This window comes from Artemia franciscana, chromosome 21 (genome assembly GCF_032884065.1).
Source record: "Artemia franciscana chromosome 21, ASM3288406v1, whole genome shotgun sequence".
In the NCBI taxonomy this organism is placed as follows: domain Eukaryota; kingdom Metazoa; phylum Arthropoda; class Branchiopoda; order Anostraca; family Artemiidae; genus Artemia; species Artemia franciscana.
In genome coordinates this window covers 4,591,591-4,617,254 of record NC_088883.1, presented here as the reverse complement: position 1 = coordinate 4,617,254, position 25,664 = coordinate 4,591,591, and the positions used below count along the sequence as shown (strand labels likewise).

At 36.5% G+C, this 25,664-nt stretch overlaps 2 protein-coding genes and 1 long non-coding RNA gene across 3 annotated transcripts in view; 1 reads left to right on the top strand and 2 right to left on the bottom strand.

Annotated features, from left to right (window-relative positions):
• Nucleotides 1–3,281, bottom strand: part of LOC136040892 (uncharacterized) — a 149,521-nt gene extending 146,240 nt beyond the window's left edge. Inside the window, exon 1 of the long non-coding RNA XR_010620911.1 lies at nt 3,191–3,281. This is a non-coding gene — a long non-coding RNA (uncharacterized LOC136040892). The remainder of the gene's footprint in view (nt 1–3,190) is intronic.
• The window catches only part of LOC136040891 (uncharacterized), a 319,761-nt gene that overhangs the window by 252,434 nt on the left and 41,663 nt on the right, over nt 1–25,664 (bottom strand). The window lies entirely within an intron of this gene.
• Nucleotides 12,004–12,627, top strand: LOC136041101 (uncharacterized). The gene has a single exon (XM_065725656.1). It carries the CDS (start codon nt 12,004–12,006, stop codon nt 12,625–12,627), a length of 624 nt encoding a protein of 207 aa, XP_065581728.1.

Here is a 25,664-nt window from a genome sequence, read left to right as displayed (position 1 = left end):
TCAAAGAAGTCTCAAGGATTAGTAAAGTCTCAAAGAATACATATTAATATCTTTTGAGCAAAAATAAGAGCAAAACAAACCAGATAAAAACAAAAAGACAAAACAGACAACCCGGAAAGCAAATACAACTAAAAAAATACAATATGAAGTAATTAAGAAATCCAACAATGTGGGAAAAACCACCAATAGATGAAGTTAAAAACACAGAATTTTAAGTCATAAAGAAAAAACACACATCCGTGATCTTTCTTTGGAAAAAAAGATTGAAATTTGCAAATTTTTGTAGATGAAAGGTGTAAGCATTCTAAGTGTCATTGAACCTTGAGATAAATATGAAATTAGTTTTGGAGGTGGGAGGGAGAATAACATTAATATTCAGCCCCTCTTTATTTCCGAGAATATTTTTGTTCCACACCGTGATTGTTATCTCGTGGAACCCCAAACAATCTGTAGGGAATTTATGTGGATAATATTTAGCAAATCCTCCTTCGTTTTTCGGAACACCCACTATCATCCGTTTTTCTTGACCGCTATCATCACTCTAGCTTTCAATATCCTAATCTTGGTTCGCAGATTTATCTTCTACTCTTCCAAACTTTTTTTTTCAACTATTAAAAAACACCCTAGGCTATTTTATTTTTAACATCTTGACACCACTCATTGTCTTTACTAATAACACTACTTGTATAAGTGAAGCTTATCACTCGATCAATCTTTTCGTTACCCAACATCACCTCTTTGCCATCACTTTTTCCAAGTGATACAAGATTGATAGAGCGAAGCGTATTAGTCCATGAGCCCTGAGGGCAGCGGGGCGAGGTCTGTATTCTATATTTATTCAACAAAGAGCAATAAAACTAAAAAAAACTCAAACGAGTTTTACTAAATAAAGACAGACCTCGCACCGCTTCCCGTGGGGCTCATCGACTAATATGCTTCGTTCTATAGGTAGTGTTACCTGTGAACACGCCCATTCTGCGCATTTTTAGCTTGCTCCATGGAGGAGAAGGGTCAACCAGAAATGAATGCACTTCTATATATATAAAAATAAGTTGTCTGTGGGTTATGTCTGTCGAGTGACGTCATGTCTTCATGTCATGTCGTCATGGAGTTAGTTGTCGTCATGTTTGTTATGACGATGACGTCATTAAAGGTATTAAAGAAAATCGCTCAAAGACAAATTTTTAATTGTAAGAAGATCGTGGACAAATTTAGATGCACTTCTAGAATTAGCATTTCTAAGTGCTTTAGATGCGCTTATAGAATTAGCATCTCTAAGTTCTGTAAACTGGAACGAAAGTAAACATTTACCGATACTTTGACAAAAACAACATTTTTATATTAATTTTCAATTATCAATTTCTTTTTCTCTGGTTTTAGTTGTGAAAATCCAACTCCTGTTGTTCGAGTCGAATTTTAAGCCATATCAATAATATTTTTTTTTTTTTTTTTTTTTTTTTTTTTTTTTTTTTTTTTTTTTTTTTTTACAAAATTTAAGAGATGTAGCCTATTTGTGGATCTTTGAAGACTCAAGAATTAGGATTGAGCACAAGTTGTGAAGTTTAAAACGGTTTATTGTATTTCATCTAAGCAGAAGATGTATTTTGCAAAGTTTCCCTTTTATAACACGAAGATTTTTAAAGGTCATCAAAGGTCAGGGCCCACCAGAGGGAGAAAGAGTCGAGGTAGTTACTTTAAAATACCCTCCCGTGGCATACTTTAGTCCATAGACCCATCCATGAAAGTTTCATTTTAATGACCTAACCCCTTTCCAAGATAGCCAAAAGTAGCTAAAGTAGAATTCCACCCCCCCCCCCCCCCCGACCTGCTATACTTTAACTCCCAGCCCCATCCCGCTATACTTTACTCCCAACCCCTCCCTAAAATTTTTGCAAATATAGAGGTGGAATTAGAGATTTCCAATGCTTTCTGCCACAATTCATGTCCGTCTTATTTTCCGGTTCTCGCTTCGTCACTGTTGATTCACTTTAGGAGTTTACAGATACACGGGTTGAAACAAGAGACGCATTGGGAGAATACATGAGAAATCTAATTTCGTCTATATATTTGCACATCAAGGGATTGGGGGTAGAGTATAACGGAGCTGCACACAAAATTTGTTAGCTATCCTATAATTATTCTGCATATTGTGCAGTAGGAATTCTGGTATCATTCAGAAGACACTCAAAAGTGAAGTTAGGTTCTTTCGTGAAACAAACTACGATGCACGTACATTTTAATGAAACATTTTATGCATAGAGGTGGTTAGGTTAAGTTAGGTATTTGATATAATGTACACCATACCCCCCCCCCCAATGTCCAAATATATAGCCCAAACTTTTGGTAAAGCTAATGAAATAAAACAAAATATGATGAAAATATAATACTTCTTTAGAAAAATTGTAAAATTACAACTTAGAATTATGTACCCAGAACGCAGAAAATGTCGATAAGAATCGCGTTAAAATGAGGTTTTCCTTCTGCTTTTACTGGCGCCAGAGGCCTTATCCTGGAAAAATATAATTGCCTCTTTTTCAGTCTACGGCAAATTTCAAAATCCATGTTCAGGCACTATCTTCTATCACTATGCATAGCAAACTAAATTGAGTTTTGTTTTGGTGGCTATGAAAGCGGATTTTCTCAGCAAAATTCTTGAGTTTGTTCTGAATTGAATCAATTGAATAATGAACAAGTACCAAATATTTTAAAGCATATCTACATCGTAGTTTGTTTCACGAAAGAACCTAACTTCACTTATTGAGTGTGTTCTGAATAATACACAAGTACCGGAGTAGTTTTCTTAGCATGATTCCTTCTCAGTAGCCCATAGTCTAGACTTTTACCAAACATTTTAGAACAGGGGGCATTCTCATAAGAAAATGCTTCAAGGTATATTACTTAAAATAATTGAAAAATAACAAATATAGCCTACCCTTAAATTGTGTTAAGAGACTAAATTGTTGCAAAGAGGGAGGGCGGTCTGAAACGCAAATAAACCAGAAGTAGCTCAGTAAATCTTATTAGCATAATAGAAACTTCTTGAATCTAATCATGTGAGAATTTGCTTATTATAGGCTAGTATACAGTCCAGAATTAATATCTATGAGCTTGTTATGCAATTATGTTTGATTCCTGAAGCTTTCCCAGCAAAATCCAAAACCTATTTCCTGAAAAAACCGAATTTACTTACTTTTGTTATCACAACTCGAGTAGGGTAACTTTTCTTTCAACTGCTATAATTCGACTTAAACAAATGTCTATTTCCGAACTGAGGTTTTATCTTAAACTACAAAATGAATGATCTTTTTCTTATCTGTTTACAATTCGCTTAGCTGCGACTAGATAAAGACCTAGATTCTATACAAAAGTTTTGGCCCAGTGTGCCTTATGGCAGGTTTGGAGGGAAAAAAAGGCAATTAAATGGAGACTTGGGGGTCAATGTGTAAATTTGATTGTAAGGCAGACATCAGATGGGAAAAGCAAGAATTTACCATTCCATTCTTAATTAATTACCAGCATTTAAAAATATTGCACACGTCCCCTACTGAGACTAGATAAAGGCCTAGATTCTATACAAAAGTTTTCTATTTTCATATTTTTTTCAAATTGGTTTTATCTGGCATACTATAAGGCATTTATCAGGCATATGGCGAAGTGGTACTTGTGTATTATTCAGAACACAATCAATAAGTGAAGTTTGGTTCTTTCGTGAAATTAAATAAAAAAAACTATTTTTTTTAGCTGAAAGTAAGGAGCGACATTAAAACTTAAAACGAACAGAAATTACTCCGTATATGAAATGAGTTGTCCCCTCCGCAATCCCTCGCTCTTTACGCTAAAGCTTTTAATTGTTTTAAAAAGTAGAATTGTGGCAAAGAGTCAAACTTTAGCGTAAAGAGTGAGAGATTGCGGAGGGGACAACTCATTTCATATACGGAGTAATTTCTGTTCGTTTTAAGTTTTAATGTCGCTCCTTACTTTCAGCTAAAAAAAATAGTTTTTTTTATTTAATTTCTGAACGTTTTTGAACTAATGCATGTTATGTTTTTGCTCTCCGCACATAAATTATTAAAATGAAATTTGTATATTAATTCTTTTTTTGGCTAAACGGCTTTCTCTTAGTTTTGATCAGACGATTTTGAGAAATAAGGGGTGGAGAATGAGGCCTAGTTGCCCTCTAATTTTTCGGCTACTTAAAAAGGCAACTAGAACTTTTAATTTTTAACGAACGTTTTTATTAGTAAAAAATATACGTAACTTAAGAATTAACTTACGTAACGAACTTTCATAACCTTATATTTTTATTTTGTATAAGAGGGGGTTTGTACCCTCGTTAATACCTCGCTCTTTACACTAAATCGTAAGTTTTGTCCCAATTCTTTAAGAATAACCCTTGAATCAGAAAGGCCGTAGAATAAATAGTTGAAATTACTAAAAATACTTTAGCATAAAGAGCAAGGTATTTATCTCCTCCTAAATACCTCGCTCTTTATGCTAAAGTATTTTTAGACCCCCTCATATGCAAAATAATCTCTGTTCGTTTTAAGTTTCAATGCTACTTCTTCCTTACATTTGAAAAAAACGTTTTCATGTTTATTTTTCATTGTTTTCTTATAGTAATGCTAGAGAATCCTGCGCCCTTGTCATTGAATTTTTCTTCCCCCATGACAGATTCCTCCAAGGAAAGATCCTCCAACATAGCCCTCTCTCCTCAGCCCCACCCCCAAACAAAATAAAATCCCCCTGAAAACGTCTGTACACTTCCCAATAACCATTACTATATGTAAAAACTGGTCAAAGTTTGTAACTTGCAGCCCCTCCCCCAGGGATTGTGGGGGAGTAAGTCATCCCCAAAGACATAGTTATTGTGGTTTTCGACTATGCTCAACAAAATGGCTATTTCAAAATTTTGATCCGTTGACTTTGGAAAAAAAATGAGCGTGGGAGGGGGCCTAGATGCCCTTCAATTTTTATGGTCACTTAAAAAGGGCACTAGAACTTTTCATTTCCGTTAGAATGATCCCTCTTGCAACATTTTAGGACCAGTTGGTCGATACGATGACCCCTGGGGAAAAAAAAAAAACAAATAAACACGCACCCGTGATTTGTCTTCTGGCAAAAAATACAAAATTCCACATTTTTGTAGATAGGAGTTTGAAACTTCTACAGTAGGGTTCTCTGATACGCTGAATCTGATGGTGTCATTTTCGTTAAGATCCTACAACATTTTGGGGGTGTTTCCCCCTATTTTCCTAAATAAGGCAAATTTTCTCAGGCTCGTAACTTTTGATGGGTAAGACTAAACTTGATGAAACTTATATATTTAAAATCAGCATTAACATGCGATTCTTTTGATGTAGCTATTGATATCAAAATTCAATTTTTTAGAGTTTTGGTTACTATTGAGCCGGGTCACTCCTTACTACAGTTCGTTACCACGAACTGTTTGACAAACTACGATGCAGGTGTATTTTATGAGAAAATCCGGTTTCCTAGCCACAAAGACAAAACTCAATTTAGCTTGCTACGCATAGTGATAAAAAATATTACTTTCTTTATATACCTTATATACCCCAGAGCATATCTTACAACCCTTGCCCGGAGGGCTCTGGGGTAAGATGTCATTCTCAAAGACATAATATTTGGACCTTCCAATTACGTTAAACAAAATGGCTAAAACAAAGTGTGATTGGATGTCCTTGGAGAAATGATAGGCGTAGAAGGGGGGTTAGTTGCCCCCCAATCACTTTCGACAATTCAAAAGGGTACTGATTCTTTTAATTTCCAATCGAATGAGCTGTTTTCGGAGTTTCTACGACAACAGATGGTCATTTCAAAATTTCTTCAGATGTATTTTAGGAAAATACAAGGTTTGAGGGGTATCCCCCCTCCGAGCACTCTCGAGTCTTAAAAAATATACCAGCAGTTTTTGTTACAAAGCCAATGAGCCCCCTCCGACGATCATCCTTTCTATAAGTGCCTAATATATCCCAAGGGTATAACTTACAACCCTCTGGGAGGTTGTCATCCTCAAAGACATAATTTCCGTGCCTTTCATTTAAGTTGAATAAAATTTCTCTCTCAAAATTCACTTTCGAGTATTAAAAACGGCACTAGCCCTTTCAATTTCTAATCGAATGATCTTTTTTCGAAGTTTCTACCACAACAAATGGCCATCACAAAATCACTTGACTTCCAAGACGAGTGAACCATAGAATACCATTTTCTCAGATTGATCACAAACCGTTGCCCACTTGCGAGGTTTGCAAGCACAACAACTTGCAGAAAACACATTAAAGATATCTGTGCAGAAAACACGATTTTATTTGTTGGTTTCTTTTTTTTTAATGCCGAAATAGACGAATGTTTTGGTGGAAAATTAGACTTCCTATTCCTAATAGTTACAGAGATATAGGCTTCTGCTATTTGTATGTTCGAAAAACTTTTTCAGCAATTTTCAATCTTGACACAAACAGTATAATTTTGAATTTAATTTATATTTTCTAAAGTTAAAGTAAAAAATAAAACTAAAAAATAAAACTCAAAAGATTCTACCTATGCTCTTTGACAACCTGGACTCAATTACTCTATTTTTACTTATTTAAATTGTAAGAGCAGAAGTAGTTATAGTAGTATCCCCAAAAGTTTCAACTTATTACCCCCAGTCGTTCTCGATATATTGCTGAGGTACCTTATTGACCCTGAGGGCTTTGGGGGGGGGGTCATCTTCAAAGACACAATACCCAGACCTTTCAATTGCATTAAACAAAATGGATATCTCATAACTTTGATTGGATGGGTTTGGAGAAATGGTGGGCGTAGGAGGGGGGTTAGTTGCCCTTCAATCACTTTTGACCATTAAACGAGGCACTGGATGTTTCAATTTCTAATCGAATGAGCTGTTTTTGAGGTTTCTACGACAACAAATACCCATCTCAAAATTTCTATCAGATGCATTTTCGGAAAATATGAGGTGTGGGGCGGGGGGTTATCCACCCTCCGATTAATCAGAGTCTTTGAAAAAGCACTGGATCGTCTGATTACCAATACAATCAGCCCCCTCCGAAATTTATGCTATCATCCTTTGTATATGTACCTTATATGCCCTCAAGACATAACTGACAACCCCTTTCCTTGAGGGCTCTGGGGGTTGTCGTTCTCAAAGATATAATTTCTGGGCCTTTCAGTTACACAAAACAAAATGGCTATCTCGAAATTTGGATTGGATGTGTTGGAAGAAATGGTGGGTATGGGAGGGGGTTAGTTGCCCTCCAATCACTTTTGAATTTTAAAAAGGACATTAGTCCTTTCAATTTCTGAACGAATGAGCCCTTTTCGAAGTTTCTCCAGCTCCTTCAATGCGAAGGGCCCTAGTTTAAAAAATAAAATAAATAAAAATAGATAAATAATGCCTTATCCCTACATCGCTCTTTGCTTAGGCAGTGCTATTGCGCTGCCTATGACAAACTTAATCAAGATCTTTTTAAGCTGACAGGGGTAAGGAAAATCTGGAAAAATTAGAAAAAATACCCAAAGACCAACAACTAGACGAAGTATTGTGTAAACACATTTGACCCAAAGTAGCCCACCCTCAGCTGTTCATGAAAAACCCAAATCATGTAGTGAATGCTGAACGCCATATCAATAAACTCTTTTATCATCGACTTTAAGAACACAAGCTGCTTAGGTGAAAAGCCAGTAAATGAACGAGAGTTCTTAATGAAAGTTTGCCACGACCTAGTTACCCTCCATTTAAAGCACCTTTGGAATGGCCACGTTTGTTGTTCCAAATCAGTGAAGTAATTTGTGAAATAGTTCTTGTGACTCTCGTTTCGATCGAATGGGCCACTTGACTCCCAAGATGAGTGAAACATAGAATTTACATAATTTCTCAGATTGATCACATAACCGTTGACGGCTTGCGAGGCTTGCAAACACAACAACTTGCAGAGAACCACAATAAAGATGTCAGGGTAGAAAGCAAGATTTTATTTGCTTGTTTCTTTTTTATAATACCGAATAGACGAACATTTTGGTGGAAAACGTGACTTCCTGTCCCTAATAGTTACAGATAGGCTTCGATAGACGATTCCCGTGAAATTGACCGACCCTAGTATTAACGTAACTCCATAAACAGCAAAGTGTTTGGAGAAACTTCGTCATATGCAAGATAAAGCCAATTAAAAAAAAAAAAAAAATAGAAAACTTTTGTATAGAATCTAGAGCTTTATCTAGACCTAGTGGGGGAGAGAGGATGAGATGCATTTGTGAGAGCAATGCGTAATATTTTGAAATTCCGGTATTTAATTAAGAATCGAATGGTAAATTTCTGCTTTTCTTTCCCTTCTTTTTATCTTTCTTTCCCTCCAAATCTGCCATTAAGCAAACCGAGCTAGTTTCCTTTGAAAGTGCTCAGCATAGGGTCCTTGTGAGTCGTGAACCCCTTTAGTGACACACAGTAGAAAAGTTGATTATTCTATCCACCTTATTTTTCTAGAATATCGAACTTTAACACAGATAAGAATAAGATACATTTCATTCGTTTTTAGTTAAGATAATATATCAGTAGCAGAATTGCGGACATACAATTTTTTTTCAGTGAATCTTAGCAGTCGAAAGTTGAAAGACAAGTTTACCCTACTCAAGTTGTGGTAGCAAAAGTAAGTAAATTCATTTTTGACTCCTAAAAAGGGTACTAGAACTTTGAATTTCCATCCAAATTAGCTCCTTTAAATGATAATACTTGCTATGATAGAGCAGTGCTACATATGATATTACTTATAAGCACTTTTAATGGAGCCTTTAGTAGTAGAGTTACTAGCAATAGTCTTAGCTTTAGTATTAGTAGTAGCAGTAGCAACAAAAATAAAAGTAGCAGTAGTAGTAATCGTAGGATGCGAATGTTGAAAATATTGCAATATTGCTTAAATGCCCTTTTAATGGAGCCTTTAGGAGTAGACTTACTAATAATAGTTAGCTTTAGTATTAGTAGTAGCAGTAGTAACAATAAGGAAAGAAGCAGTAGTAGTAATCGTAGGAGTAGGATGTTTTTAGTTCAACATCCCCCACAACAAGCGTTGCAAGTTTTAATTTCACATGTGAAACTGTTCCTAAGATATTGCTGATATGCCCTTTTGACAACCTGTATACGTATGGCAGGATGTCATCCGCAAAGCAGAAATTTAAAAAAAATATTCTCTGAAAATTTTACCGTCATACCCTTAGACATAGTTGTAACAGTAGTCACTGCAGTAGTATAATTGCTCAGCTTAATACAATTAACCATTGCTATGATATTGTCGATATGCTCTTTTTAACCTATATAGTCATATACTTTCTTGAAATTTTCATCTTATTGCCCTTAACCATACAAATAGTTGTGATAGAAGTAGTAATTGGAGCAATAGTAATAGTAGTAGTAGAACTAGTAAATAGTATTAGTAGTTGTATTGGTAGCAGTAGCAGTAGTATTAGTAGTGGTGTGTATATATTGCCATTTAGTCAATTGATCATCCTCTTTAAGTATTCTCTGAGAGTTCCAACTTAATACACAAACCAATTCTTAAGATACGCTATTTTGACAATCTAAATGCACATAGTGTCTTTTGTTAGTTCGAATTGTCCACCGAAATTCTCTCAAATTTTACCTTCATAGACTTAGACTTAATAGTACTATTATCATAGTACTTTCGGTGGTAGTAAGAGTAGTTACAGTGTTTGTGTTGTATTAGCAGTAGTAATAGTAGTAGTAACAGCAGTATTATTAGCGGTATTAGCCTGTACATATTGCCTTTTGCTCAGTTGAATATCTCTTTCATGATACCCCGGAAGTTTTAGCTTGACGTATTAAGCCATTCCAAAAATATTGTTGATGTGCACTATTGACACTGTTTGACGCCCTTTAAGCATTAAATTTTAAGCATTATATTAATTTTTTGTCAATTGATCTTCCCCTTTAAGTATTCTCCGAAAGATTTAAGTTAATACCCAAATCAATGAGATACACTTTTTTGAGACTCTACATACGCATAGTGTATTTTAAAATAGTTCAAACTCCCCCTCAATACTATGTCACATTTAACCTTTATACGTGTAGCCTTAACTTTACTAGTATCATAGTAGAGGTAGTAGTAGTGAGAATAGTAGTAGCAGCAGTATTAATAACGGTAGTAACAGTTATATTTTGCCTTTTGGTCAACTAGACCCACTCATCATGCCCCTGAAGTTTCCTCTTGGCATGATAAGCCATTCCAAACATATTGCTGATAGGCTCGTATCAGTAATCCGTACACCCATAGCATGTTTTGATTTAGTTCAAATTTCCCTTCTACGTTTCCTCAGGTATTGTTTTCAATATCCTCACCCTTAGTAGTACTCGCTACAGAAGTATTAGTTTTAGGGATAGTAGTGGTAGTAGTAATAGTACTTTTGGTAGCAGATGAACCAGCAGTAGCTGTTGTAGTAGCGTGCAAATATTGCCTTTTTGGTCAATTGATCATCTCCCTTATCATTTCCTGAAAATTCCAAATTGATATACTCAGTCATTCCAAAGGGACACCATTTGCCACTCCATATACACATAACATGTTATGATCGAGTTCAAAACTCCCCTAAGCATTCCCTGAAGGACTGATCTCGATGCCCTTCGTATTTTGGGAAAGTAGAAGTCAAACATACATGCCGCTTCTCAATAAGATATACTATATTTAAACAATTAACAAATTACATAACATTTAGCCCTTGCCCTAAGGCTTCGAGGGGGGGGGGGTCGAAATCCCCGATTACATAATTACCGAGCTCTTCAATAATGCTGAAAAAAATTGACGTCTCAAAACTTTTTCTGGATGTTTGTTACGGAAAATGATGGCCGTAGGGGGAGGGGTTCTCAAATCACATTACATGCCCTCAAGGCATGGCTTTATACTCCCATCATTCTGAATCTCAAAAAGGGCACAAAAGCTTCTGATTAGCATTCTCATAAGCCCCCTCCAAGGTTTATATGATCACCCTTTCTACATAAGCCTTATATGGCCTCAGGACATAACTTACAATCCTTGTCCTGAGGGGTGTAGGCGGGATGTCATCCTCAAATATAGTTTCCGGACCTTTCAACTACGTTGAACAAAAAAAAGCACTATTGCGCGGCCTATGATAAATCCTGCATGTAAAAAATATGCAAATTGCACGGTTTGGAATCCTTAGGGGAGAGGTGGGTACAGTGGCGCAGTCTGCCACAGTGGCACACTTGATCCCACTGCCACCTATAAATAGATTAAATTCTAAAAAAATACGCACTAGGAGGGCAGTCACATGGTCTATGATCGTCAGCCATTTTCAATTTTTTGGGGCGAATGCAGTTTTTGAGGTATGTGATTAAGTGCTTTGAAAAATAAAATCTTGGACAAATGGAAAATATTTTTTGACTTTGCTAAGGTTTGTAGGCTACAAATAGTGTCGAATTCTGGCGACTATTAGTTCATCTGGAAGCTCCAACATTTCTAAACATAGTGCAGCCATCTGTTTGTCTCTCGGTCATTATTTCAAATTTTGGTTCACAAAATGGATAAAAGAGGGCATTTCGGCTACAGTGGCGCATTTTGGTGGAGGGTATAGTGGCGCACCCAAATTTTTTTAAATTCATAAACTTCACGCGGTAGGTAGCCTATATGATAGTTTTGACTTCTACTACTACTACTACAAACTCGTCACAGCTTTAAGCCGCCTGAGACCGACACACTGGCGAACACTTCTCCTCCATACCACCCTGTTTAAGGCTTCTGCCCCCAAAGATTTTGGGTAATTTCTTATGATCTCGTCCCAGTCTAACCTGGGACATCCTGCCCCTCGCCCCTTCAGACCACTAAGTGGAACTAATCTAGGAATTCAATCGCCCAGGTTAGGCTGGGGTTCTAAGTTAAGCTCGGTTCAGGTTAGGCTACAAGTTCTAGAAGTTCAGTAACAAAGGCTACATCCCCCAAACATTAAATATTGGTCTTTTGCAGAATGCCTAATGAAGCAGAGCGTATGAAGCTTGCCGTGCACGCGGTACTGGAATTGAAGCTTTCACAACGGGCTGCTGCCAAAAAATACGATATCCCAGAGACAACACTCCGTCGATATGTAAATAAGGCTCGCAACGCGTCGGACGATAAAAAGCTGATTTTAAAATTTGAGCCGAATTACCAGGTCCGTCAAGTGTTAACTGATGAACTTGAACAGCAACTTCACGATTATTTGATAAAGGCATGCAAAATGCACCATGGTTTGACACGGCTCAACGTCCGCCAATTCGATTTCGAAATTGCAAAGATGAACCAATTGAAGGTGCCATCAACATGGCATGAGAAAAAGATGACGGGGAAAGACTGGTATTACAGTTACAGGAAACGCTTCCCAGACCTGTCTATCCGCAAAGCGGAGGGAACAAGCTTGGCCAGAGCCACGGCATTCAACAGAACAACTGTAAACGAGTTCTATGACAACTTGGAGACTGTTATGAATAAGTTTAAGTATCAGCCTAGTGATATTTATAACTTAGATGAGAGAGACGGGGGCAACAACAGTGCAGAGACCACCAAATGTGATAGCACCCAAGGGGCACAAACAGGTGGGCCAAGTGACTTCTGATGAGCGAGGCGAACTGACCACAGTCTGCTGCACCATCAATGCTCAAGGTAATTTCTTGCCACCTTACTTCGTCTTCCCAAGGAAAAGATTTGGCTCCCAGTTGATGAATGGTGCACCACCAGGCAGTGGCGGTAGCGGTTCTGCCAAAGCATGGATGACATCGGACATCTTCCTGCTTGTCCTCGAACACGTTGTGAAACATGCCTGCTGTAAAAAAGAGAGACCCATATTGCTAAAAGAAGACAACCACTCTTCTCATGTGTCGATACAGGCCATTCAGTACTGCAAAGATAACGTAATAGTGGTTCTGACTTTGCCACCCCACACCAGCGGAAAGCTACAGCCACTGGACAGAACAGTCTACAAATCATTCAAAAACTACTACAACATCGCCTGCAATGACTGGATGGTCAGCAACCCCAGAGAGACGATTGGCATCTCTATCATCGCTCAACTTGTTGGAAAGGCCTTCCGACTCTCCTTCACACAGAAAAACATAGTCAGTGGCTTTGCTGCTACTGGGATTTTCCCCTTCAACCGCCTACTTTTCACAGACGACGATTTTCTCGCATCAGCTGTGACCGACAGACCAGACCCTAATCCCAGCGCAGCTCCAGAGGCTGAAGAAGTCGAGCAAGAATTGAATAGTCATAACGAAGCGGGTCCAAGCTCTGCCTCCCAAGCGCTGCCTCCCCTACCGCCGTTACACCCGAAGCTGTAAGGCCCTACCCAAGAGCGCCCCCCAGGAAGCTCCCAGAAGGAGCTCGGAAGAGGAAGAAAACCATCATTGCCACGGATACCCCAGTGAAAGATGCTTTAGATAAAGAATTCATGGAAAGGGAGGCAAAGAAAAAGGCCAAGACTTCTAAGATTAACCCAAGACAAAGAAAGCCGTTGTCCAAAAGCCAGTGCCAAAAAACAGGATGTCAAACCTAAGAAAAAGGGCAGTGCTGTTGGATACTTTGCTAAATTTGACCGCAATTTCAAGAGAAACAGTCATGTAAAGACCCTGTTTTCTGATTCTTCGTCTGATGATGACTTTGGTGACTCTGCCACAAAAGGCAATAGTAGCTATGATGGTGATGAAAGTCTCCACTGTGGCCTTGAACACCAAAACGATTTTTTGTGTGACGATGAAGTCCGTGTTGGAGATTATGTTCTTGTTTGCGAGGGGGAGATCAAAAAGAACAAAATTTACTCCGTGGGCGAAGTCCTCTCTGAGTCCAGCTTTGACATTGAGCTCATGTATATTAAGAGAATGGTTCCTTTCTACAAGTTCATCAGGACCAGTGAAAATTACACTTTCAGCAAGTCGAGTGTCGAAATGAAGCTACCTGCTCCGAATATTTCTGGTGGCACAGAAAGACAGGCGGAGCAACTGGTCTTCCCCCATTGACCTGACTGCTTACAATATTAACTAGTGTGCCTTCTTCTTTTATTTTCAGTTCATTATTTTTTATTTCCTTACTCATTTTACGAAGTATTCATCTTTTAGGTATTTTCAGTTCATTATTTTGTACTTCCTTACTCATTAAACGAAGTATTCATCTTAGCAGTTTGATTGCGCCACTTTTCCAGATGGGTGCGCCCTGTTCCAGATGGGGTGCGCCCTGTTCCAGATGGGATGCGCCATAGTTCCCGCCTAGTCGGCAACAATGGCGCAAAAAGTGGCTGTCAGAAAACATGACTCCATCAAAAACTGGTTTAAAGAAGAAGTGTGAAATAAATCACCAGTGTAGAATAATAAACTGCCTGCACAACAGTTTAAAAATCGTCCGAAAACGTTAATATTTGCCAAAGTTACGATGCTTTGACCTGAAAGTGCGCCACTGTACCCACCTCTTCACCTAGGACTATGGGGCATTCCTGGAAAAAGAGCCATTAAACATTTCAAGTAGTTTGAACAAGATTACAATTTAAAAAATTGTAATACGGCTTTGAAGAGGGGGGAGAAACTAAAAAGGGCAAGGAAGGGGAGGGCTGGCCACCCTCTCATCTTTGTTCAGCATCTCCCCAGCATAACTTGAAAGTTTCAACTTGATACCCTGAGCCATTCGTAAGATATTTCTGATATTCCCTTTTCACAACCTGCAACCATAAAGTGAGTTTTGACTATATTTGACATCCCACTCAACATTTCCTTTAAGTGTTACCTCAATACCCTAAAATCTTTTTGGAGACCCAGCATTGAGCCCCCTTTTTCAATAAAAATAATTATATGTTAAAACTATAACAATATATTTCAGCCATGTGAAGGCTTATATTTCAAAAAACTTCGTTTTCTTAAAGAGTTAAAGAGGCTGCGTCCCAAAGTCGAACCTTAAAACGTACAGGAATTAGGAGAGGCAGTTGGGGGGCTGCCGCCCCCCAAACCCCCCGCTTTTAAAGACTCTTTTGTACAGCTTTTTGTTATGGGGGGACTTCATTGTTACTAATTACTAGTTTCGGCGCAATGGTTCTCCTGTCCTCTTGTGTTTAAGATTTTTCGAAGTTATTCCATTGTTCATTCATTTCAAATTTTTGTTAATTAAAAGAGGGCCTTTCCGAAGCCAAGAGCGGGGGGTTAGGGGGGTGGTAGCCCCCCACAACAAAAAACCTGTACAAAAGAGTCTTTAAAAGCGGGGGTTTTTGGGGGCGGCAGCCCCCCAACTGCCTCTCCTAATTCCTGTACGTTTTAAGGTTTGACTTTGGGACGCAGCCTCTTTAACTCTTTAAGAAAACGAAGTTTTTTTCATATTTAAAACTTAAAACGAACAGAAAATACTCCGTATATGAAAGGGGCTTTTCCTTCTCATTGCCCCGCTCTTTAAGCTAAAGTTTGACTCTTTCTCTTAACTCTACATATTAAAACAGTAAAATACTTTAGCGTAAAGAGCGGGGCGTTGAGAAGGAAAAGCCCCTTTCATAAACGGAGTAATTTCTGTTCGTTTTAAGTTTTAATGTCGCTCCTTAATTTCATTTAGAAAACTTGTTTTTTTATTATTTAATTTCTGAACGTTTTTGAATCAATGCATGTTTTGATTATGGCTCCTCGCAGAGGAATAATTAAAACGAAATTTGTATATTTATTTTTTTTTTTTTGGCTAAATGGCTTTCTCATAATTTTGATCAAATGATTTTGAGAAAAAAAGAGCGGGGGAGGAAGCCTAGTTGCCTTCCGATTTTCGGTTAATTAAAAAGGCAACTAGAACTTTTAATTTTTTACGAATCTTTTTATAAGTAAAAGATATACGTAACTTATAAATTAGCTTACGTAAAGAACTTTTGTATTCTCATGTTTTTATTACATATATGAGGGGGTTTGCCCCTCGTCAGTACCTCGCTCTTTACACTAAAGCTTAAATTTTGTCCCAATTCATTAAGAATGACCCTGAATCACAAAAGCCGCAGAATAAATAGTTGAAATTACTAAAAATACTTTAGCGTAAAGAGCGAGGTATTAGGAGGAGGTGACCCCTCATATAGGTAATAATTTCTGTTCGTTTTAGGTTTTAATGCTGCTGCTTACTTCCAACTGAAAAAAAAACTTTTTCATATTTATTTTTTCATTGTTTTTTTTTAAGTAATGCTAGTAAATCCTGCGCTCCCTTCAAGGAAATTTTCTTCCTCGATGACAAATTCCTCGATGGAAAGCTCCCCCAGCATATCCCCCTCTTCTCATCCCCTGCCTCCAACCAAAAAATCCTCCTGAAAACGCCTGTACACTTCCCAATAACCATTAGCCTACTATATGTAAGCACTAGTCAAAGTTCTTGAGCTTGTAACCCCTCCCACGGGGACTGTGGGGGGAGTAAGTCGTCCCCAAAGACAGAGTTATAAGGTTTTTCGACTACGCTAAATAAAATGGCTATCTCAGAATTTTGATCCGTTGACTTTGGGAAAATAATTAGCGTGGGAGGGGGTCTAGTTGCCCTCCAATTTTTTTGGTCACTTCAAAAGGGCACTAAAACTTTTTATTTCCGTTAGAATGATCCCTCTCGCAATATTCTAGGACAACTGGTTTGATACGATCACCCCTGGGAAAAAAAAACAAATAAACACGCATCCGTGATCTGCCTTCTGGCAAAAAATATAAAATTCCACATTTTTGTAGATAGGAGCTTGAAACTTCTACAGGAGGGTTTTCTGATACGCTGAATTTGATGGTGTGATTTTTGTTAAGATTCTATGACTTTTAGGGGGTGTGTTCCCCTATTTTTAAAATAACGCAAATTTTCTCAGGCTTCTAACTTTTGATGGGTGATACTAAACTTTGACACTTATATATATTTAAAATCAGCATTAAAATGCGATTCTTTTGATGTAGCTATTGGTACCAAAATTTCATTTTTTAAAGTTTTGGTTACCATTGAGCCGGGTCGCTCGTTACTACAGTTCGTTACCACGAACTGTTTGATTAAATTAAAAAAACAAGTTTTTTTGACTGAAAGTAAGGAGTGATATCAAAACTTAAAACGAACAGAAATTACTCCGTATGTGAAAGGGACTATTCTCTCCTCAACGCCCCGCTCTTTACGCTAAAGTTTGACTTTATCTCTCAACTTCTCTCAACTCCACTTTTTAAAACAGTGAAAACTTTAGTGTAAAGAGCGGGGCGTTGAGGAGGGAACAGTCCCTTTCATGTATCCTTTCATGTACGGAGTAATTTCTGTTCATTTTAAGTTTTAATGTCGCTCCTTACCTTCAGTTAAAAAAACTTGTTTTCTTTTTTTATTTAGTTTAATTTTTAAACGTTTTTGAGTTAAAACATGTTTTGATTTTGGCTCACCGCACATGAATAATTAAGACAAAATTTACACATTATTTTTTTTTTTGCTAAATAGGTTTCTCATAGTTTTAATCGGACGATTTTGATACGACAAAGGGGTGAAGGAGGAGGTCTAGTTGCCCTCCAATTGTTGGTCACTTAAAAATGCAACTTGAATTTCTTATTTACGGACGTTTTTGTTAGTAATAAATATACGTAATTTACGAACTAACTGTCGTAATACACTTCTATATTTTTGCATTTTTATTAAGTAGATGACGGGGATCACTCCCTAGTCAATACCTCACTCTTTACCCTACAGCTTGAATTTTGTCTCGATTCCTTAAAAATGACCCTTGAATCATTAAGGCCGTAAAATAAATAGTTGAAATTACTAAAAATACTTTAGCGTAAAGAGCAAGGTATTGTGGAGGAGACGAACCCCCTTATATCCGTAATTTTTTCTATTCGTTTTATGCACAAATTTATGCACATCTAAATGACAAAACAACATATAAAACTATAACCCACGATCATACTGATCAGTCTGCTAACAAAATTATCAAAGAATTAAAAGATCTAAAACAAAACGGTAAAATTACTCCACAATTATCTAATAAATTTTTCCCTCGAGGCAGCTTTTGTCCAAAATTTTATGGTCTACCAAAATTACATAAGCAAGGCATTCCTTTAAGGCCAATTGTAGCTTGTACGAAAGCCCCCGCCTCCAACATTGGAAAATGGCTATGTACAGCCTTCAAACCTTTGCTTTTTTCTCAAAAATCTTATATTTGTAATTTAGTTGATTTAGTTGAAAAACTCAAAACGTAAATATTTCAGAAACTACAATTATCAGTAGCTTTGACATTGTGTCTCTGTATACAAATATTAATGTAGCAGCATCGGAGAAATTATTAGAAAATAAAATAAATAAAAATTATGACTAAATAGAAGTTTCAGCAAAAGGATTAGATTGCGACGTTTTAATGACCTTGGTTAAACTTTGTAACAAGTACTCAATGTCTTTCCAATTCTGTAATTCTTTCTACCAGCAAATAAATGGCTTACCCATGGGTACGCCTCTCTCTGGGTTACTGGCGAATATTTATGTAGAGCATATTGAAAATTAGGCATTAAATTCGCATTTTTTGAAACATATCTTTTGGGGACGTTACATGGACGACGTAATTTCATTTTGGAACTATGGGGAAAAAGAACTTCGGTTTTTTTAGATCACCTTAATACATATTAATATTGTAGTTCAAGGTGAAAACATTTGTCTAGAATTAGATATCATAAATTTCAAACCAGTAAGCTTTTTCAGTAAATTTTAATCCCTGCGAACTAGTTAAATTTCGCAGTACCTGTCAAAGGATTAAAGTTCGTGACCTTGAGTAAAATTATTACGCAGCATTTCAGTAAGCGAGAGATAATCCTATGGTCATAATTATCAAATCATATAGACTCACTAATTATTTTTGGAAATTTTTACTTATAAGCGAGCAGAAGAGGGGAGGTTTTCTGTAGCAAGCGTCGTCGTACCTGCCGGGAGTGTGTCTCCCTTAAATTGCGGGGAATAGATAGCAGGAGCCTACGCTTGCCTCGCTTATTGGCATTTTGAGCTTCTGAAATTTAGCGAACAACCATTCAGATTTCGTGCGGTTAAGACGTGTTTTGCCCATGGTTATGTTTTTGAGTCGGAATTGGATTAATGAAAATTGACTCTGATTCGGATACGGACCGCTTTGTTTATGCCCCGGTTCAGAACTTTCTGCAGTATAATAATGAAAAAGGTGTCGAAGCTACAGTGATCTTAAAATTTGCTGTGGAATTCTTAGAGTCAAGTGATATTGCCAAATCGAAGAAAACCCTGTGGGATTCACTGCCAAAATTGACCGAGCCCTATCCAAGGCTAACGGGTTCAAACGCAGCTCTGAATCATGTGAAAGACATGTTAGAACTTCTTCAAAATCAGAGTTCTTCTGAGGACATGCCTGTCTTTGTTATCTGTTCCCCAGCCGAAGTTCCCTGTATTACAGCAGTTGCTTACTCCAGGATAGCTTCTAAGCTTAATGGAATTCAACAGACTCTTTCGCAAGTTAAGGAGAAAATGTCAGCTTATGACCTGAGTTTCTTCAGCCTTCCGAGCAGTGCTACTGTTAGTGATATAAGCAAAGCCACTGTTATCACGAATACTTTCAATCCCGACTGGATCCAGTGTCAATTGGGGGAGTTCGGGGGGGGGGGGGGGAGGGGAAATCTTAGAAAAGGCTTAGAGTGAAGAGATCAGGATGGAACCGGGTGGGAAGAATAAGCACAAAACCAAGATATGTGACTTACATAACCGGATCAAAAACAACTCTCTTTGGGAGAGTAAGGGAGGGGGGGATAATTCGGAAGAATTAGAAAAAAATTAGGTATTTTTAACTTACGAACATGATTTACATGATCATGTATAACTTACATGATCATATCTTAATGAAATTTGATATTTAGAAGGATCTTGTGCTTCAAAGCTCTTGTCTTAAATCCCAATGTCACCAGATCCGGTGACATTGGGGGAGTTAGAAGGGGAAACTGGAAAACGTGAAAATTGAGGTATCTTTACCTTACGAATGGGTGATCGAATCTTAGTGAAACTTCTTATATCTCAGATGCTCCCTTTTTAATTCAATTTGGATCTGGGGACAAAGGGGGTTAAAGGGGGGAAACAGATATCTTGGAAAACACTTTGAGTGGAGAGGTCAAGATGAAACTTGATGGTACGAATAACAAAAGTTCTAGATACGTGATTTAAATAATTAGAACGGATCCACTCTCTTTGGGGGAGTTGGGGGGGATGTTAATTCGAAAAAAAATTAGAAAAATGGAGGTATTTTAACTTAAGAACAGGGTGACTGGATCATAATGAAACTTTCATGATTCATGAAAGTCATAATTATATCCGCAAACTAATCGGGTACTTCATTTGTGTTATTAAGCAAAATCATGATCTTATTTTTGTTTTGTTTTTCAACTTTTTTTTAAAATATTCATTGCTGAAAAGCCTCGAGACATTTGCCTAAGTAAAGAGCCTTGTGCCTCCTATGTAATTTTTTTTCCGACCACACTGTAAAAAAAAGGGTAGTTATAAAAACTTTAGAGGAGGTTCATTTGATTCGAAACTGAAAGCTCGAGTTCCATTTCAGAGTGTCTAAAATGATTGATAAGAAAACAGAAAGCGTACAAGCCTGGACTTGACCCCACTCTAAATCCAGGGGAAAGGATCGTATATTAAGCGATTTTTTAACATAGGTTCACTTACAATGGGAGGGGAGGATGTTGGGGCCGGGAAAGAAGTAGGCAAGTAAAATTTTTGTCCCTGATCTGTTTGAAACATAAAGCTTTTTATTCTTGGACAAAGAGGATCATAACTTATGTAAAATATTTTTGGGGTACAACCTTCTTCAAAAGATACAAGCTAAAGACCAAAACGAAAAAGTCTTTTTCGAGGCAGAATGAAACTTATATCAAAAACATTTTTGAGGAGGCTGTGGTTCCCTCAGAAGATACTATCAGAAGGACTTAAATTTTGATTTTTTTTTTCATATTTTTAATCGCTTGAATTATATAAATATATATATGATTTAAATGTATAATGAAAATTTATATATCGTTTACACCGAAAAAAAGCCAAAATATTTTGTGCAGGCTAGGGGGGGTTGAACTTTTTTTGGGACACATGAAAGGCGGTGAGGCTTCGTAAATCGGATTTTTCCTCCGTTCAGTTTGAAACTTTCAGCCATAAATACCATGGCGCATTAGGTTTGAAGCCTTGCATGGACGTTCATGCCAAATTTTCCGAAAGTGCGAGATAATACCTTTGACAGTAGACTATTCCCTGAGGGGTAAGGGGGGATTAAATAAACACAAACATCCTTGTTCGTGCCTTAAAATATGTTCTAATTTTTCCTATATTCATAGTCTCTTGGAGAATACACCTTATTAGAGACCATAGTCTCTTGGAAAATACGTCTTTATTCAGATGAAATAAAGACTTTACAGCCGATGGTAGTTTGGGTACCTGGAAAATTTAACCCGAGACTCACTTGCTCCGGTAATGGCATACCTAAGGTGGATCTAAGACCATGGAAAGAGTAGCTTATCCGTAATCAGCAATGAAAAGTTATACGTCCTTTATTTCTTGTATTTATTAATTTTCACCAAAATAATTTTCACCAATATAATAACGCCTGTCTTCATACTACAGCCCTATTTACTTATGACAATGACTTTTACATTACACTCAGCAGTTTAAGTTACTTTGTTACATAGGCACTGGGTTGAGAAATAATTGTAATTTTTATCGGGATACCGACAAATTTGTTAGGTAATATTTTCCAATACAAAAGCATCTACCATGTAAACTGAAAATTTGATTATTTTTTTTTTTTTTTTTTTTTTTCGTAAGCAACCGATACAGCCAAAAGTGGAGCAATCCTGTACGAGTGTGAGCAACTAAAATTGCTCATTGATACAATATATTAATACATCTGTCGTATTTATTTTTCTATCTGGATTTCGAGTTATATTTTGGGGTGTTAACACCAAGTTATATTTTGGGGCGTTAACTGGGGAAATTAATATTTCTGAGACACTGACTGATTGGATTTGCTGGTTTTTCTGGTTCTCCTATGGACTAGAGTTCGTTCTAAATTAGGTTGCGTCCGAGACCGCTACCATAATAATAGATATTTTTAAATAATTACCTATTTATATTATTTACTGCCCATCCCCGAGAAATGTGGGGGCAATGTTATCCCTGAAAATATTTTATTGGTCCTTCCAACTACTTTGAAAAGAATGAATTCCTCAAAACTTTGACAGAATATCTTTGGAAGTTAGGGAGGGAGACAAAAAAGGATAAGGAAAGGGGATTGATACTCTCTAATCAATTTTAACACTATTCCCTCAAAATTTCATTTTATACCCTCAATGAAGACTTACAGATACATCCTTTTGACATCATGAATAAATATACTGTCTTTTGATATATTTTAACGTCCCCTTAAACTTTCTTCCGAAAGCTCCACGGTGGCTAGAAAAAACGGCAAGTAAAGGGGTCAGGATACCCATCGACTATTTTAATTCTTGAAAAGGGCAGTAGACCTTTCAGTTTACAAACACGTCAGCCCCACTCGAAGTCTTTATGACCAACCCTTCCATATTAAGTGACTCAGATAGAAAAAGGTAATACATTTCAGACTTATGGCTCTTTAATCTAAGAATCGCTAGAGCGTTGGCTCTGAAAATCAAACCTAAGATAGTGCACAATTATCTACCAAAATGCATTCCTCATTTCTTTTAAATCTCACCTACAAATAATATAAAATAAACCTCTGGAAATTTCTGGTCCTTTCCTTCATTGGCCCTCCAAGATTTCAAGGTATTTCAGAACCAGATATTCTCTTAATGGCCCTTAATATATTATTAAATAAAAAAAAATAAGTTTTTTTAACTGAAAGTAAGGAGTGACATTAAAACTTAAAACGAACAGAAATTATTCCGTTGTGAAAGGATCTATCCTCTCCTCAATGCACCGCTTTTTACGCTAAAGTTGGACTCTTTGTCACAGTTCTAGTTTTTAAAATAATATGAAACTTTAGCGTAAGGAGCGTGGCGTTGAGGAAGAGACAGCCCCTTTCATATACGGAATATTTTCTGTTCGTTTTAAGTTTTAATGTCGCTCCTTACTTTCAGTTTAAAAAATTATTTTTTTATTAAATTTCTGAGCGTTTTTGAATTAACGAAGGTTTTGAATTTGGCTCGCCGTACATGAATAATTAAAACAAAATAAGCATAATAATTTTACTTTTTAAACTGATGATAACCTTATAATAACCTAAGTTTGATTCTGGTTTCAGTTGTTTAAGAATGAATCCTGAATCACAAAGGCTATTTAATTAGAATAATAGCTCTTTTGAAATTACTAAAAATACTTTAGCATAAACACTGAGGTATTGACAAGGGACGAACCCTTTCATATACGTAATAATCTCTGTTAGTTTTAAGTTTCAACCTTAATCCTTACTTTTAGTTGAAAAAAAAAATTAATTTAATTTCTGACCGTTTTTTTTAAATAATATTGGAATATCCATCACCCCTGGAAAAAAATTAAAACAAATAAACGCACATCCTTGGTCTTCCTTCTGACAAAACAAAATAAATACAAAATTCCGCATTGTTGATTCTATGACTTTTAGGGGGTGTTACCTCCATTTTTCAAAAATATGAAAGATTTTCTCAGGCTCATAACTTTTGATGGGTAGGACTAAACTTGATGAAACTTATATATCTAAAACAAGCATAAAAATCACATCCTTTTGATATTCAGGTTTTTTCATTTTTTACAGCTCTCGGTTTTAGAGTTTCGTTTACTATTGAGCTGGATCGCTCCTTACTTACAATTCGTTACCACGAACTGTTTGAAACTTAGCTTTGCAGTTATCACTTTGGAAATATGATATTCACTATTCAGCAGATTATTTTTATGGTTCATATATTCCTGTTGTCCCCTCTCACCAATATCTTCTTCTTTGCCTCATTTTAAAGCAGAGGCTACCCAAATTCAGGTGTCAAAGAGGTAAATCTTCAGTAGCATTTCAAATCCCTTTTATGGCAGTTAGGCTTAAACTAAACACTAAACAAAAAACTTAAATTAAGAAAATCTCTTATAAAGAAAAAACAGAAGAATACATTCTTTATTATTAGCTAATTGCAATAGTGCTGTAACAAAAGTGAGGACAGCTTATGCGAACAATTTGAGCGTCTTGAAAAAAAAAGTATCCAAAAATAAATGAGCGCTTGACGGTTTCGAAATTTGGCAGACAACAATATTTAAAACGAAGATGGGGCTACTAACAAATTAAATTAAATAAGGATTAAAAAGGTGATAAGACAATAAAAAGCAAGTATTTTGATAAACTGTAAAGATCAAATTGCAAAAGAATTACTAATTGTATCCTCCTGAGAGCTGAAAATAGAAAATGTCTCTGATTTTGTTGTTTTCTTCGTAATACGTTTAAAAAATATATTATAAACACTAATAAGCTTTTATAAAAATCTGGCCACTTCATTTCCCCTTTCAGAAAGTCCTGAATAGTTGGACATTCTGCCCCTATTCAGCTAGAAGTATAGAAAAAATATCGTCTGTTAAAATCGTCTTTTCAAATACATCTTAACTATTTATGTAATTTCTAAAATCAATTGCATAAAATCTTAAAAATAAGTTTTTATAAATAAAGCTTAACTCTTCGTGTAATTTATAAAAGCAATTGTTGTCTCTAGGCAAGCCTTCCTACTGTCTTCCAATAGCATACCACAATTTTGGTTTGCCGACATTTTCGATGGTTCGAGCTCTTTCAAATTTTTTAATTTTTATAATATTATAAAATATAATATTATAAAATTTTTATATATAATATATAATATTTTTTGCTCTGGAATCACTAAAAACGTAATTTTTTTTCAAAACATGGATTTAAAATTTATGTTGGTATAATTTGTCAATCGCTCTTTACTAGGCAGCAGCGGTTGCTCCACAAATGACACACGGATTCAATTAAGCATTTAAAACTAGCCTTGGACAGTCTTTTCAACATATTTCTAGTATATTTCAGTTTAATGAAGTTTTAGCTGTTCGAGTTTAGCTATTGGAAGCGCTCAAGTTTCTTATCCGTTTTTGCTGTCTCTATATTACCGTAGGTTTTAGTGTCCTAAACTTTGTTCTGCGACTTGCCTTTTACTCTCACAAAGTTTTCCTCAACTACTTATTTAGCCTATTCCTTTGCTGTTACACTTTCTACAGCTTCATTGCTTCCAGCTTTCCTATTTTCCCAAGACCATGTATCTCTTTTTGTGGGTACTATCTTTCTGAATTTTTAATGCAAAGGATATATATTTTCTAGCCAAGTTTTGCGTGTATCCGTCTTTCAATGCCATCTATACATTTTCCCAAACGTTTTGTGATATTTAGCGTTTACTTTACAAACTCTAATAAACTTGTTAAAATTTGTTTAAAGTAGTTGTTTAAAAGGTTTAAAGTTGAAAAAAGCACAGACAAAAAAAAGGGCAGTTGTCAAGAACAAATAATAAGAAAAACAACGTCTAATCTTTCAACTCTAGACTTCAAATTGGTAGTTTTACCGGCAATTTGCTTGAATAGATAACTCTGATGTAGCTTAGAAAACGTTGCCGTCGTGCAAGGACTCTCGCCTCCAATCGGGTAATCGAGGAAGCTGAAAGTAATTGG